This window comes from Symphalangus syndactylus, chromosome 3 (genome assembly GCF_028878055.3).
Source record: "Symphalangus syndactylus isolate Jambi chromosome 3, NHGRI_mSymSyn1-v2.1_pri, whole genome shotgun sequence".
In the NCBI taxonomy this organism is placed as follows: Eukaryota; Metazoa; Chordata; class Mammalia; order Primates; family Hylobatidae; genus Symphalangus; species Symphalangus syndactylus.
Genome location: NC_072425.2, coordinates 135662917 through 135679748, shown reverse-complemented (window position 1 = coordinate 135679748; position 16832 = coordinate 135662917). Strand labels below are relative to the sequence as shown.

The following is a 16832-nucleotide window of genomic DNA, read 5'->3' as shown; positions in this document are numbered from 1 at the left end:
GGTTCTGGTACCAGCTAGCTCTGCCACTGACCTGCTATGCAACCTTAGCCAAGTCACTTGTCCTCAGTTTCTCCTTCTGTAAAGGAAGGGAATCGGCAGGGCCTTCCTGCCTGTGACTTAAAACAGTTAACAATGGTAAGGCCGGGCGCGGTGGCTCATGCTTGTAATCCCAGCACTTTGGGAGGCCGAGGCGGGCGGATCACGAGGTCAGGAGATCGAGACCACGGTGAAACCCCGTCTCTACTAAAAACACCAAAAAATCAGCCGGGCGTGGTGGCGGGCGCCTGTAGTCCCAGCTACTCGGAGAGGCTGAGGCAGGAGAATTGCTTGAACGCGGGAGGCGGAGCTTGCAGTGAGCCGAGATTGCGCCACTGCACTCCAAGAGCGAGACTCTGTCTCAAAAAAAAAAAAAAAAAAACAATGGTAGGCACTTCTAAGCCTATTGTTGTCAACTCACCCCAAGACTAGACTCCTCCAATCTATATCCTATATCCCTCCTCAAGAAGGGCAGGTAGGCCAGGCGCGGTGGCTCACGCCTGTAATCCCAACACTTGGGGAGGCCGAGGCGGGCAGATCACTTGAGGACAGGAGTTCAAGACCAGCCTGGCCAACATGGTGAAACCCCACCTCTAATAAAAATACAAAAAATTAGCTGGGTATGGTGGCACATGTCTGTAATCCCAACTACTCAGGAGGCTGAGGTACGAGAATTGCTTGAACCCAGGAGGTTGCAGTGAGCTAAGAACTGCCTGGGTGACAAAGCAAGACTGTCTCAAAAAAAAAAAGAGGCCAGGCATGGTGGCTCACGCCTGTAATCCCAGCACTTTGTGAAGCCGAAGTGGATGTATCACCTGAGGTCAGGAGTTCGGGACCAGCCTGGCCAACATGGTGAAACCCCATCTCTACTAAAAATAAAAAATTAGCTGGGTGTGGTGGCATGCACCTGTAGTCCCAGCTACTTGGGAGGCTGAGGCAGGAGAATCACTTGAACCCAGGAGGCGGAGGTTGCAGTGAGCTGAGATCGCGCCACTGCACTGCAGCCTGGGCGACAGAGTGAGACTCCATCTCAAAACAACAAAAAAGAGAAAAGAAAAAAGAAAACAGAAGGGCATTATACAAAGAAGATGGGCGCCTGCTGCATTGCTGGCCAGAAGTCCAGGGGCTCCTAGTCTAATAGGACGTCAGGGCCTCCCAACATAGGAACCAGAGGCCCAGGGGTAAAAAAAAAAGAAAAAGAAAAAAGCCTGTAGGGCTGGGCAAGGGGTGTGTGCTGCACCACTTCGTCCAATCAGAGGTAGGGGAGGGAGCTAGTGCTAATGGCTGGTTCCTGGAAGCCAGGCTGCCAGCAAGGAGGTGAAGCTCAGTGCCTCCAATTATCCCATTAAGCCATGCCAGCAAGAGCCTGCTTTTGCCATGCCCCAGCCCTAGTCAACCATACAGGAGTCCCTAGAACCACTGCCCCAAACAGCTAAGGGAGTGACATGACAAGGCTGGGGTGGGGGCAGGGTAAAATTAACTAGGGAGTAGACTGGGAACCCAGGCTTCTGAGCCCCCAGAGGACTGGAAAAGATCGAGCGTGGGGAAAAGAGAAGGGAAAGCCTTTGCAAGACTGAGTTTGGGTCCAAAATTACGGGGACTGTGTGGGATATGGTCAGAGGGCTTGCCATGGATACTGGTAATCCCAGTGACCACTCACCTTTCTTCAGGTCCCCAGGCTATCCACTTAGGCTGCTGATACCACCCCACCAGGTGTACCTGACATCCATCTCCATCTGTCCCAGCACCTGTCACCCCATAGCCATCTAAATGCCAGTGCAAAGTCTGAGATGGTAGACCCAATAATAGCCTCCTGGTCTGCACACCCCCCCACCCCGTGCAGCTGGGCTAAGGGGGGCCTGTGTTGGTTCCCCAGAACAATCACCAATTCTTTTCTGGGGATCAATAATTCACAAACAAAATACGGCTGCTCCACTGAGTCATCAGCAGGCAGGGCATGGAGTGAGGGTTGGGCGAGGCCCAAGGACATGATCCCCACCACAGCTTACAGGGAGTTCAACCTAATGCTTCCTTCTGTCCCTCAGGATACCCTAGAGGGTGAGGCTCCCTGTGGTGACACAAGTGGGCCAGAGTTCCAGACACTGGCATCCTCCAGGGCAGTGGGGTACAAGCTGGCAGAGCCTGCCATCCCTCGAGGCACATAATTTCCCAATTTTAGCTAAGCAGCACTGCCTTGGTTAGCTCTCAGTGGCCCCACTGCCTGGCATTCTCCACCAGCCCATGGCAGGTGGCACTGAGCCCAGACCTTAGGTATTGTCTTGCCCTAACACTCCAACTGTGGCTGAAGTGAGCAAGGAGGAGGACAGCTGAAGGAACACCACCAACCCAGCACCCTGCCCCCTGGGTACCTACCAGGAACAGGGCTGTATGGGGGCCCAGGGGCTCGGCCCCCTGCTGGAATCATGCTTTTCATCCACTTGGCTTCAGCCGGGTGGTTAAAGCGAAGGAAGGTGGACTGACCCAGGCACAACATGCAGCCTGCAGAGAAAGCAAACACTTGAAGACCGGGTGTGGTGGCTCACACCTGTAATCCCAACACTTTCGGAGGCAGAGGCAGGTGGATAACCTGAGGTCGGGAGTTCGAGACCAGCCTGGCCAACGTGGTGAAATCCCATCTCTACCAAAAATACAAAAATTAGCCGGGCGTGGTGGTGGGCGCCTGTAATCCCATAATCCCAGCTACTCAGGAGACTGAGGTCAGAGAATAGCTTGAACCCGGGAGGCGGAGGTTGCAGTGAGCTGAGATCATGCCACTGCACTCCAGCCTGCATGACAAGAGCTAAACTCTGTCTCAAAAAAAAGAAAGAAAGAAAGAAAGAAAGAAAGAAAGAAAGAAAGAAAGAAAGAAAGAAAGAAAGAAAGAAAGAAAGAAAGAAAACACTTGGAAGGGTAGGCAGGGCTGAAGTTACCCCACCTCACAGCACTAGCAGGCTCACCTTGGCTCTAAAGACCCATCCCCACCTGCTCTCAGAGTCCACACAGTCCACACTTGACCTTGCCTGTGCTTGAGATGGGCACCTCCAGGGCTCCGCAGCACAAGACAGAGTAGAAAAAGCACTGGTGAGTGAGTCCCAAGATTTGAGTCCTCGTCCTAATTCCTCTTCTTGCTAGCTGTGAGATCTCTGGGTGAAGTAACTTCATCTCTGAATCTAGTTCTCTTAGTCAGAAAAATGGGGACAATACCACTGATCTTGTAGGGTTAATAAGACAGTGTATGTGAAAGTACTCTGTAAAAATATATTCAGAGAGGCCAGGCGTGGTGGCTCACACCTGTAATCCCAGCATTTTGGGAGGCTGAGGTGGGCGGATCACCTAAGGTCAGCAGTTCGAGACCAGCCTGGCCAACATGGTGAAACTCCGTCTCTACTCAAAATACAAAACTTAGCTGGGGGTGGTGGTGTGCGCCTGTAGTCCTAGCTACTTGGGAGGCTGAGGTAAGAGAATTGCTTGAACCCAGGAAGCAGAGGCTGCAGTGAGCCGAGATCACGCCACTGCACTCCAGCCTGGGCAAGAGCGAAACTCCGTCACACACACACACACACACACACACACACACACACACACACACACAAATGTTCAGAGAACACAGACACCCCTGTCCCCCAACCCCAACCTGTATCCATGATCCATCTATCTGCCCCCTGGGTAGAAGTGTAGAAGAGTCAGTCTGAGAGGCAGCAACTTCCAGGGTCACAAAAAAAAGCTCTGAGATAGGGAACAAGGGGAAAAACCATGGATCAGTCAGATGACCTGGGGGGGTCCTGAATTTGCTCCCACTCTTTATTGTTTTGTGACCTTAGGAGAGCTGTGTGCTGCAAGTCTAGGGACCGACCACCACCTTTCTTTCTGACTAAGCACCCTCTGCATGCTCCCTGGTCTCCCCTGGCATCAGGCCAAGACTAGGCCACCGGGCCCGGCCTCAGCCAAGCACATTCCCAGGCAGCAGACACAAGCCCAGTCCTGCCCGGGAAGTGTGAGTTACGTGGAGAGGGAGGGCATGTGGGAGCTGGAAAATGTAGCCAGGGGCACCCAGAGTGTGCACAGTGGCAGGTGTGCCCACAGGCGCCTAAGTGTAGCTAGCGGAACTCCACCTCCCAGCCACACCAGGTGCTGGAGGGCTCCTGCAGAAGATACTGTGTTGGGAGAAGCCAGAGCCCTGTTGCTCTCTACCACCAATCCTTCCAATTTGTCCACACCCCTGGCCCCCAGCCTCAGCCTCTTGTCTACCCAATCTGGTGCCACTTGGCACCCCAAGCTTCACGCCAGTCTGAGCTAAGACTGGCAGAGAAGTCTACATTCCTGGACGCTGAGACAGTTCAGCTCAGGCAGGCCGCAAGGGCAAGGGGCATCCCAGGCCACGTGGGTACCTTGGCAGGTCCCTTACTGAGAAGCTCAGGAGCCTGTTCCTGGGATCCTGGGCATTGCTTGGGTTGGGGGTTTAGTAGGCTGAGAAGCCCATGGCAGATAACCATAGTGGATAAAGCCACTCACTATCCTGGCATACACAAAGTCCCTCCCAGGCAGCCAGACACCAACAATTCTAAAGGAGAGAGAGGGAGCCTTCCCTGCCAAGTCACCAATCAGAGAAGAGGATCCCAGAGTATTCAAAACTGGAATAAATAATAGCCAACCACACTGTCCACCTAATTACAACCACAGCTGTTTCAGAAAGAGCCCTGTCAAGCCCCTCCCCCTCCTTTTAGCCATTTAACAAGCTTACTGGTGATGAGTTCACAGGGTCTAGACAGACCCACTCAACCCAGGGTCGTGGGTGGTGGGGATCAGGAGCCTGACCACACAGTTCAGGCTGGGAAGGAGGCGGGGAGTCTGAGTGGATTCCAGCCCAGCAGTGCCAGGCCCACCCAAGTAGGATGTAGGCATCTAGGGATCCTCTGCTTGGACCCCTATAGCTGTGTTTTCTGCCCCCTCCTCAGCCCTTCACCCTCCCCCACATAAGGGGGTGTGGCCATGCTGCCTCTGGGCTATAAATAGTGATGCCAGGCAGCAGAGCTGGATCTGTATTAATAGAGCGGGCAGGAGGGCAGCAGGACTGAGAGCAGCCCAGCTCCTGCCCAAATTAACTTTCCATTTGCATGGAGAAGCTTCAGGCATTGCCCCAGTGCTGGCCCCTACAGCCCCCAGGGGTCTGGCCAGCCTGTTTCTGGGAAGAAGCCTCCTCTCTGCCCACTCCCACCCCACACCCTCAAAGGCAGCCCTTTCAGGGAGCCCAGGAATCCCTGCCCAACCTGCCAAAGTCATGGTCAGTGTCCTCCATGCCCAGAGGGGATCAGGGTCCAGCTGTGTGCAGGTGGGTGAAGGAGCTGCACATCTGGAGGGGAAAAACTAGGCGAAGGAGAGGGTGAATCCTATCTGTGAGAGATGCAGAGGAGAAACACCAACACAAACAGGCTCACACTCATACACACTCATAGTAACACAACAGACTTATGGGTGTACATGCTCACACACTCTCAGAGCTACTGTCACTGCCCTCCTGGTCACACAAATAGAATGGATTGGCCAAAGGGAGACCGAGTGAAGGGAATATGGGAGGAAGGGCCTTGGTCCTTCCTATCAGAGACCCTTCTGATGTAAGGTAGACTCCCCTCATTCTAACCAGGACTATTTAACCCCATCTGAGGGAGGTGGGTCCTAAGGAGGGGACTGCTGGAGGGCTGGAGAAGATAAGGTCTACCGGCTGAGAAGTGCCCCCAAGCCCAGAATCCCCATTTAGAAATGTTCAGGGAACACACACAATCGAGTCTCTCCGCCTCAAGCTCCCAAAGAAGGTCAGAGGACCCCATGCCCCTCCTCCCGCCCACCCTCCTCAAGACGCCCCTCCCAGCCTGAGCTTCTCCAAGCTTGGCTGCTTGGGGGCTGTGGCTGACCCGGAGCTGAGGACTCACCGCCGAAACCGGACCTCCGGACCGCTCGCCCCCGCTAGCTCGGGCCCTCCAGGTCCCGGGCCCGCCCGGGGCCTTTGAGGGGGCGGGCCGACCTCCCGAGCTGCCGGCTCTAGGCTCGGAGCGAGCAGCGAGGCAGCGAGCAGCCGCCAATGCCCGGGGAGGGGCGGGCCGGCCACCAGCGGCGGGGGAAGGGAGCCAGGGAGGGAGGGACAAAGGAGAGGAGGAGGGGAAGAGGAAGTGATGGAGGAGACGAGTGGAGAGCTGGATGGAGAGGGCGGGGCGGGAGGATGCAGAAAGGGAGCCGGCTTGGGATCCTGCACCCGGGGCAGGAAGAAAAGTGGGCGGGAAGGAAAGGTTCAAGGGAGGTGACTGAGTGAAGGAAAGGTGAGAGGTAAGTACAGAGGCCAGAGAGTGAAGAGCCAGGAGGCAGGAGTGAGGCCAAGCAAAAGACAGGGTCTCATTCCCAGCCCCCTGTGGTAAGAGGTCAGTGGCAGCCGGGCTGGCCGGCCGTGACTGGCTGTAGTACCTTGGGCCAGTCACACCCTCTGGCCTCGGCTTCCTTATCTACAGAAAGTCAGCTCTGACATTCCATGGGTCCATATCTGAGAGAGAGAGGGAGAGGAAAAGAGCAGGGGCTCTACAGGATCCAGCTAGGTCACTAGGTCCTGCTCTGGCCCTTAGGCTGCCACTGTAACAAGGTCACCCTGGGCTGGGAGTTCAGGCCAAAGCAGTGCTCTGTACAATGCAAGCACTCAGCCCACCTCCTGTCTCCACCCTAAATACCTCCTCTTCCGGCCCTACTCCCCATAGCTCAACTCATGACCCAGAGTGGACCAAGGCACTGCCCTTTCCAGCCAGCCCATTTCCTGGGCCCCTGGAAGCCAGCCCGCACCCCAGCCACAACCTCCAGTTGTGCTAGACCCAGCAAAGAGCCCTCCGACCCCAATAAGGTACCCATCCTACTTGGGAAACAGATATCTGGAGCCCCCAAAGTCAGGTTGAGATTCTGAGTCAGGCAGGTGTTTTGTTTGGTTTTGTTCTGTTTTTTTGAGATGGAGTTTCATTCTTGTTGCCCAGGCTGGAGTGCAATGGTGCGATCTCGGCTCACTGCAACCTCCGCCTCCCAGGTTCAAGCGATTCTCCTGCCTCAGCCTCCCATAGCTGGGACTACAGGCATGCGCTACCACACACCCAGCAAATTTTGTATTTTTAGTAGAGATGGGGTTTCTCCATGTTGGTCAGGCTGGTCTCAAGCTCCCGACCTCAGGTGATCTGCCCGCCTCGGCCTCCCAAAGTGTTGGGATTACAGGCGTGAGCAACTGCACCCGGCCCAGGCAGGTATTAATACCATCCGGCCAGGTCCCCCAGAGAGTTCCTCTTGTTCCAGGGACCTGGCCCCTGCACACCAGAGCCTTATGGGACACAATGTTGTGTGCTCTCAGCAACTCACACAACCTGACACAGTGTCTCTCAGATACACACCAACACTTGCTCAGTCACACTGACACTACTTCATCTCTGCATGCTCTGAGTCACACAGACACCCTCATTAAACACACTGTCTGTCTCTCACACACCTTTATTCTCATGCACACATCCCCCAGACAACTCCTTTTAGTTACACACTCACCCAGGCATAGCTTTCCTTTCACTCAGTCCCTGGAGAAACTCTGAAGTAAAATCAACCTCTTAGATAAATAATCAGGCAAGTTTTCCATTCTTGCTAAACAGCCCACTAGCCCACTCACCCATGCTGCCAACTATATGCATACACATGCACACGCTCACATGTGCACACATATCTTATTCCCTTCTGAGGAAAAAGGAAGAACCATATAGGGTCAAATGCAAAATGAAGGGAGGCTTTAAAAAAAATCTCCTCAGGAAGAGTGATTCATCGGTCTGGAAACTGTGAGGGCCAGCTGGATAGACCTAGGCAGACACAGAGGATGCCCGCCATGGAGAAATAGGGCAGGAGGCAGACACAAAGAAGTGGGAAGCTGGGAGCCTTGCTCTGCCCTCCTTCTTTTGAGCTTTATTAGTCAAGATCGTTATCAGTCTTATAACAGAAAAAGGTTGAAGGTTTCACTCCCAATTTACAGATGGAATAACTGGGTGGGAAAAAAAAAGGCTCAATGTCCTGAATCCCAGAGAGAGGCAGCTGGATAACCCAGAGATCTGGCTCCCCAGCCACACTCTGCTGGCCCTCACACAAGCCCCTACCCACCAGTGAGAGGCTTAGGGAATGAAGGAGACTGGAGACCAGGGCTCGGAGGAAATGCTAGGAGTGGATGGGGACCTACTGTCTAGACAGCCTGGGCCCTGAGCTGGTGGCTTTCTGGGTCCTCCCCTGCTTGGTTCCCTCCCAGATCTTTCATGTGGTCTGGCGCTGTGGTCCCAGGGTGGGGCAGCCTAGACCCAGATTGAGATTCCTCCTCATTCCCTTGGTCCTATTCCCAGCTCCACCCCTTGCTCTGTAGAGAAGAGGGCAATGTGGGATGTGCCAAGATGCCTGGGTACAGGGGGTGGAATCAGGACCTTCCTGGCTCCCTCACTTCATGCTCCTATGTTCATAGCTCTGTGCTAAAGGTTGGCATCTGTTTTTTGCCTGCCTCCCCCTTCCCCTGGCCCAGGCATATTCCTGGTGGAAGAGGCTGTCACTGCCATCTCTGCTTGTCATGAAATGTGTCTCTCCAAGTTGCCTATGGCTGGGCACAGTGCCCAGAATGAGGCATCTAAGGCCAAAGCACGCTCCTTGTTATTCCCAGGGTAGCCCTTGTTTTTCAAAGAGGAGGGTCCCGTCTACAAGGCCAGATTAGGGGAACAAGGCAGGGAAAATGATCCTCTTGTATATATGCCCACAGATAGGCATATGACTAGTAGGTCTCATATACACATAGGAGTACACACACAGACATTTTGGTACCATCAGTCCTGAGTTCACCCCTGCCGCCCACTTGAACACACTGATCCATAAACACAAGGAAATACACAAACACAGAGATTCGTAAGCCCAGAGTCACAAACACATCCGGAGCTACATAAACACACTCCAGTTACACAGACACACAGAGATAGCACATGCACCCCCGAGCCACCCAGTTTCCAGGGAAACACACTCCCAAGAATGTCCGGAGTGGGGCCAGGCAGGGCTGGGCTTGGTGCCTTGCTCCAGAGATGAGACAAGGAAACCCTCAGCTCCTGGAGCCCAGGGGAGGGGGAGGACTGGGGAGAAGAACACCCATTCCTTTGTGCCTCTGCCTACCCCTCCACAGGCTGCCAAGCTTCTGAGACAGGCGAGCCCAGACAAGAAGGCTATGGGGGTTGGGGAGGGAAAATGGGAAGGGGTTTAGGGTCAGAAGAGAGTGGGAGGGTACATACTTGGCTGGGTAGGCCTCTGGCTGGAGAAGAGTCCAGTGGGAGGGGTCACTGGGGCCACAGGAAATGCTTCAGAATTCCGTCTTAGCCCTAGGCGCTCCCCTTCTTAGGGAGCTAAATGATGCACTGGAAGGACTGGACAACAGAAGCATACCCTGCTCACAACATGCAGGGGAACAATGTTCTTACCCATGAGTGATGAATGTGATGGGTTTGGGGCAGGGGTGGTAAGTGCTGGGCCTTCTTTGAACTTTGCTCTGCCTCTCCCTGCTGCTGTATTGTCTCATTTCTATGCTCCCAAATCTTAGAGAAGATGCTCTCTCTGAGACTGAACAGGACTGTCAGGAACCCACTGCCATCATAGCCAAGCCCTAATTTTTGGGGGTTCCTCCTCTCATCCAAAGTCAGAGACCTTGAATCCCTGGAGAAGGCAAGGGCCTACATACTGCTGCTGGTGGACCTACCTCTCTGAAGTCAATTGTCCATGCCCTGGCCCCTACCCGAGGGCAGGAAGAAAAGACTGGGGTCAAAAAAAAAAAAAAATTAGCTGGGTGGTGGCACGCACCTGTAATCCCAGCTACTTGGGAGGCTGAGGCAGGAGAATCGCTTGAGCCTAGGAGGTGGAGGTTGTAGTGAGCCGAGATCATGCCACTGCACTCCAGCCTGGGCAACAGCACGAGACTCCGTATCAAAAAAAATTTAAAAAGTGGGGGCGGAGAAATGTCAGGTCTCCTGGATCAGCTGTGAAGGAAGTGACATTGAAAGGCCTTAAGGAGGATGAAGAGGAGAGAAGGAGACAGTGGAGTGAGTAGGATGGCCACTTCCAAGGGGCTTCTAAGCAGTAAGAGCCCCCAGAAAACAATGCCAGACCATCAGAGCCTGCTCAGAGCCAGGCTTAGCCCAAAGTTCCTGTCCTCCTGTTAGCCTTTAACCTCACCTCTAACCTCCACCCAAATCTGTGTTTCTCATTCTCCTAATCGGACAACTCACTGTATGAACTGATGCCCAGAACCCTGTTTCCAGGGTGAGCACACCTGGTCTGTCAAAGTGCCACCTGGGCCAATCGCTTACCTGCCTGCCAACCACAGTAATTATGGGCCTAGTTTTTATTTATTTTTATTTTTTATTTATTTATTTTTTGAGACAGAGTCTTGCTCTGTTGCCCAGGCTGGAGTGCAATGGCGCCATCTCAGCTCACTACAACCTCTGCCTCCCAGGTTCAAGTGATTCTCCTATCTCAGCTTCCCGAGTAGCTAGGACTACAGGCGTGTGCCACCACGTGTGGCTAATTTTTGTATTTTGGGTAGAGACAGGGTTTCACCATGTTGGCCAGGCTGATCTTGAACTCCTGTCCTCAAGTGATCCACCCACCTCAGCCTCCCAAAGTGCTGGGATTACAGGCGTGAGCCACCATGCCCAGCCAGGGGCCTAGTTTTTAGAGCTACTTTACACAACAGAATGGCCTATTGCTTTGGGTTATATTTGTGACCCAAAAGCTACTGTCAGCAGTGTTGTAACAGGAGCAGGCATGTCCTCAGATTTTACCCTTGCCCCATCCCCATCAGGAAGTATTATCCTCCTCTCCAGCATCTCAAAACAACTTCTTGGCATCATGGAACAATGCCATTGATACCCTCTCCCTGCTGCTCCAATTGCTCTTCCCCAACAACCACTAACAACCCCATCATGCCCCAGGCCCTGTGATGGCGGGAATCAGAACCTCTTCTCTCCTCATAGTATGTGGAGACAGGTTGGGGGTGACCAGAGAAGAAAAGCAGGTTGAAAACATGTCTGGATGCTGAAAGGGTTTGGGATGTTGTTTAGGCACATCCACATGCACCTGAGTACTCCATTCCCAGTATGGTCACTCAGGCAGTTACCATGGCAACCATGACAGCCAGCCTCCCCTGTGCCTAACACACACAAGCTTTTAAACAGAGGCCCCCTCCATCTGGAGGTGTCCAGCCTTACCCTGAGTAAGCCGGGTAGGCTGCCGGACAGGGAGCCCATCAATAGTGCAGGCATTGCCACAGGGGTAGAGGGTGAGGGTGCCCCGCAGGTTCTCGATGTAGCAGTGCTCTGGAGCCAGGCCTGGGCCCTGTAGTGAGATGTCTCTGGCTGCAGAGCCAATCACCGTCCTCCCTGGAGACAAGAGGCAAACTGAATCAGAGGGGTTATCCAGGCTGAGGAGGCAGTGACAGGGCAAGGAGGGCCACAGTGGAAACATATTTCCACCTCCTACTCCGGGGAGAATCTGTGCCCACCACTGGCCACCCCTACTAGGCCCCTGAGCCTGGTCTATACAGTAAGTGATAGAAGCTGTTCTCAAACAGAGAAAACTCTGCCTGAGAACGGGATGCCCAGAGATGGGAAGACCCAGACAGCACACAGTAGGACCCAGACTCCACAGATGGAGAAGGAAGACCGCTTTTCTGCAGATCTTCCCTTATTCCCCCAACTGCCTCTCCCTATTGTCCTTTATCCTTTTTCCCCTTCATCCTACTCCTCCTTTCTTCTAAATCTCCCTTTCTCTCCTTCTTCTCTCCCCTGCTTCTGCTACCTGCAACACTTCATCTCCCTCGCTAACCTCTCTCTTCAGTGCAACCTCTCTCTTCAGTGCAGGCTTTCCCCTAACTGCAGCAAGAACAGCCCCTCCTGCTGACAGAGCCCCTGGGACTGGTATTTGGAGAATGTGGAGAATGTAGTATCACCCAGGCAACAAGTGCAGCCAGGAGAGGCGAGAGGGTGGGCAGAAGCTGAAAGGTGAAGGGGGCTGTGCCAGGGCCTTATCTTGGGAGATCTTGCCCTGACTCCCATCTCTCCATTCTCCGTCTATGGTATACCCTCCTATGCAAGACAATGCCCTGGAGCGGGGCCCTTTTTCTTCTCAGCCACACTGGTTGCTAAGAGCAATGCGTTCTCCTGTTACTGTCAGTGCTTTCTTCATGGTTTCTTGTCTTCTTTTTTTTTTTTTTTTGAGATAGATTCTCGCGCTGTTGCCCAGGCTGGAGTGCAGTGGCATGATCTCGGCTCACTGCAACCTCTGTCTCCTGGGTTCAAGCGATTCTTCTGCCTCAGCCTCCTGAGTAGCTGGGACTACAGGCCCGTGCCACTATGCCTGGCTAATTTTTGTATTTTTAGTGGAGACAGGGTTTCACCATATTGGCCAGGCTGGTCTAGAACTCCTGACCTCGTGATCCACCCACCTCAGCCTCCCAAAGTGCTGGGATAACAGGCGTGAGTCACCGCACCTGTCTTCTCCTCCTTGTTTCTAAGCTGATCTTTAAGCCTAGTCATGGAACCAGATCATCTACCAAGGAAGGCAGGCACACTGGGGAGGCAGAGACAAGGGAAGCAAGCTGGTGGGGTGGGGAGGCGAGCACTGCCAGCAGACAGTAGAAGGGACCCAACACATGCAGGAGCTGGGCCTCCAGGACAGGAATGCCTATAAGGATAGAGGGGTGGTGAGTGAGATGCCCTGTTCACACTTACCTTCCTCCAGCGGCAGGAGGGTGATGGCTGTGCTGAGTCGCCCACTGCCCAGGCTCACCAGGTGGGGTTTGTCCGTTTGCACTTTCAGCCCTTTGCCTGTCTCGATCAGGTCCAAGGGTCCTTTCTGTAGGTAGTAGGGGTGGAGGACAAGCATCATTAGACTCAGCACCTTACCACCCTAAACCAGTCACACCAGCACTCTCTCTAGCCCTTGCCCCTCTCTGAAGGGCTCTGAGGGTGCTGAAAGGCTTAGCACAAAATCTTACACAGAGCATGATTCCACTAAATTGTAATTAGATCTGAATCTAGGCCACTAACTCGTCCCACTGGATTTATCTCAAGTCTTGGCTTAACTGTCCCTTTTGTCTATTAAAACAGAAGCAAGGAGAAAGGGGTGGGGGGTGGGGGTGGCACTGGATAAGCAGCAGGAGTACTGTAGAGGAAGGCCAATCAAGCTCCCTGCAGACTTGTCCATGGCTATCCACGTGGCCCTTGCTTGCCCCTGCTAAGCTCAAGTACAGGGAAGATAGAGGCATGGATCAAAGAGAGTGATACAGCCCAGGGTCAATCTGTAAACTGCTTTCTGACTTTCAATGGGTAGTTTCTAGGTGAACCAATTAACCTGATTCAGATAAAGACTGAGCTGTTAATAGGCTTGGGACCTGGGGAAGGGCAGAGAGGAACAGAATTGCTCCTTTCATCCTTGGGCTGGGACCACAAGGGGGTAGAAGAGCTGATCCCATCCCTATTATATCTCTCTTGCCTCACAGCCCCGATCCCACTCACCTGCACCATGGTCTGGGTCTTGCATCCAGGGCCTATTTGGTTCCTATTGAGAGTGTCCATGGTCCTAAGGCTCCAGAGCTCCTAGGGACACAGCAGAAAGGCGGTGAGTGGGGAGGCCAGGGCAGGAGAGGGAAAGAAGTAGGTTCTATGGCAGGGTTCTCAGGGCAGAGATAGCACCAGTCACCATCATTCCCCAAATGCTCATGCTGAAGGGAAGTAGAGGCAGCTAAAGAGTTTGGGTGGGAGTTGTCTGGGAGTAGTGCCAAGTCTCCAGCCAGCCACAGCATGGATACCAGTCCTGCCCCTTGCCACTGTAAGCACAAACAGTCCTATAGGGCCCAATCTATACTTCTGTGCTTTCTTGCCCTATGCTACTCAGAACCCAGGTTTTGACAGCTGAAGACCCTGTGGAGCCTTAAGCAGGCTGGGGAAAATCTACCTTAGTGGGAGAAGCAGCAAGGAAGTCCCTCCAAAGACACTGGTAGCCAGAGGGCCCCCAGGTAGGTGGCAGGGCTAAAACAGGAGCTCCCTCCTGCAACCTTTCATTCTCCTCTTCACCATTTGTCTCTTTTCCCGGGGATTTAGTAGGATGTTTTCTTAAAGGAGACACAAAAGAAAAACTCAGCCATTCCTGCTATTTCCAGATGTCTCAACTCCTACACCTTTTCTTCCCCAGAAAGCAACCTCAACCCAACACAATCAGCTAAAAAACATTTTTTTAATTAAAGACAAAAAACTTTAGTGATAACTAATACTGGGAATATTGGGCTCAACTCTTGGGTTCTTAATTGGCTAGGTGCTATAGGAAGCTCAGACCATTAGAACCAGGAGTAAGACGGATTCCAGAGCCAGAACTTGAATCCTCCCCACCACCATCCCACTGTCCCTCACCCACCATGCATCCCTCTCTCCCTGGCTCATGTTTTTGGTCTCTGAGATGTGAGGACCTTTGTGTACTAACGTATGCCCCCATGCCCATCCCTTGGCCAACTAGCTAAGCTGAGAAACTTCCCACTTGCTGCTGAAATGTTACTGGGGAAAGCTAAGAGTGTGGCTGAGGGGTAAGGAGGCAGACCCAGGGAAACAGGGTTTCCCTCCACTCTTTCTTCAAGCCATCTACCAGGGGACTTGGAAAGGAAGTAGGGGCAGCAGCCAGCATTCCAAGGAGTGTCTGACCCTGGCAGTGGGTCCCAAGGACCTTAGCTATGGTGTTACTAAATTTACCCTCCCAGCTTCCACCCTTCCGGACCTGGACTGCATCATCTCCGTCACCATTTCCACCCAAGCTGGCGGAAGAGAGGCCGGAACCCAGGCTGGGGCCCACCCCAAGACTGCCAGGGAAGAGGGGAGGAAAACGCCATTAACCTATGCAAAGCCCCAAGCTGGCCTGGCACCCTCCCAGAATTCCTGGCCATGGAGAAGAATTTCCAAGGACAAAGATTGCTGTACTGCTTCCTTACACTCAGGGAAATCCCTCAGCATTTTCTGAGGGAGGAGGGGCAAGAGAGTGGGTTGGGAATGGGGAGTTTATGTAAAAGAGGGGTTAAGAAAAACAAAATAATAAATAATGGTGAAGGAGAAACATCATCCTTTGGTAGAAAGAACTTTAGACTGGGATATATAAAGCCTTAAATTCTACCCTGACTTTATTTATTTGTTAGCTATAAGATCCTAGACAAGTTATTTAACTTCTCTGATTATCAAGTCATTCTTCTATAAAACTAGAGTGATGGAAAAAAATAAAAAAGACTGTCTGGATCACTGTTTGCCTGGGGCTACGGGTGGAATGAGGAGTGACTGTAAAAGGGCACAAGTTTGGTGGGGGCGGGGTGGGGGGAATGTTTTCAAATTAAATTGTGATGATGATTGCATGGCTCTGTAAATATACTAAAAATCTTTTAATTGAATACTTAAATTGGGTGGATGTTATAGTATACAAATTATGCCTCAACAAAGCTGTCAGTTTTTTTTAAAAAGGACTGTCTAAAATTCGGGTATTATATTAAATGGCATTCTGTGAAAGCAAAGCACTTAATGCCGTTTGTTATTATTCTGAGACGGAGTTTCACTCTTGTTGCCCAGGCTGGAGTGCAGTGGTGCTATCTCGGCTCGCCACAACCTCCACCTCCCGGGTTCAAGCGATTCTCCTGCCTCAGCTTCCCGAGTAGCTGGGATTACAGGCATGTGCCACCACACCCAGCTAATTTTGTATTTTTAGTAGAGACGGCGTTTCTCCATGTTGGTCAGGCTGGTCTCGAACTCCCGACCTCAGGTGATCCTCCCGCCTCGGCCTCCCAAAGTGCTGGGATTACAGGCGTGAGCCACTGCGCCTAGCCCCGTTTATTATTATGAGCTGTGTGATCTGGAGCGAGGCAGTTCACCTGTCTGGGCCTTAGTTTATTCATCTGTCAGATTGGAGTATTTGTCACTATCGCCGTGTGGGGCAGCTGTGGTGTGCTCATTTATTTACACCCAAGAACTTCAAGTGGAGATAAAGACTGTTAAAGGAGTAAGGCCGATGGAGAACAAGAGTGATTAGAGGAGAGAAGAGAAGAGAATAAGGAGGCGAAAGTAGAGGGAGAGATAAGGAGAGAGGTGTAGGGAGAAGATAAGAAAAGATGGAGAGATTGGGAGGTGCGAGGCTGTGGCCCCAGCACAGTAACCTGATCCAAGAGAAGTGGAAAGAGACACCAGGCCAACCTGCCCTGCACTCAGGCGGTGCTTTCCCAAAGGGCGATCGCCGCGGCCGAGAGCGGCCACCTGGGGGCGCCCTCACCTTGACTCCCGCCCCGGCCGGGGCTGCGGAGTGGCGCTGCGCGAGGGACGCCCCTCACCTGCGGCCCCGCTTCCGTCCGCCCCGCGGCTCCCCAGCACCCCGGCTGTCACGACCCGCCCGCCCGGCCCCGCGGCCAAAAAAAGGCCCCTGAGGTGCGCGTCTGGCCCTGGGTGCCCTCCCGCACGCTAGGTACGGCAGCTGAGTGGCGGAGGCCCGGGTGTCTGGATTTGACGAGCGACAGGCAAGGCTGTCTGTGCGCAAGGCCGGGGCGCCGGCAGGTGACCCCAGCCAGGGGCCTCGGCCTCCTCCCCCACGGGAATGCGCCTACACCCCAGCCACGCGGAACACCAGTCTGAAGCCCTCTCCGCCGAGTGGAGCACCCAGAGTGAACTCTCGGGGGTCTCGGCCCCCGCATTAAGGAGGCCAGGGAAGGGCCG

The 16832-nt window shown here is 53.3% G+C and overlaps 1 protein-coding gene across 13 annotated transcripts in view; it reads right to left on the bottom strand.

The window, feature by feature from the left end:
* PHLDB1 (pleckstrin homology like domain family B member 1) overlaps positions 1 to 16832 on the bottom strand; it is a 50869-nt gene that overhangs the window by 30879 nt on the left and 3158 nt on the right. For 12 of the 13 annotated variants that reach the window (XM_055273377.2, XM_055273383.2, XM_055273379.2 and 9 more), the window contains exons 2-5: positions 13620 to 13700; positions 12834 to 12957; positions 11313 to 11483; positions 2410 to 2535 (exon numbers count right to left, since the gene is read on the bottom strand). In XM_055273377.2, coding sequence (XP_055129352.1) covers positions 2410 to 2535; positions 11313 to 11483; positions 12834 to 12957; positions 13620 to 13700 — 502 coding nt within the window. Of the gene's footprint in view, positions 1 to 2409; positions 2536 to 11312; positions 11484 to 12833; positions 12958 to 13619; positions 13701 to 14058; positions 14216 to 16832 lie in introns of all 13 variants that reach the window. The other variant, XM_055273385.1, reaches the window with a different exon arrangement.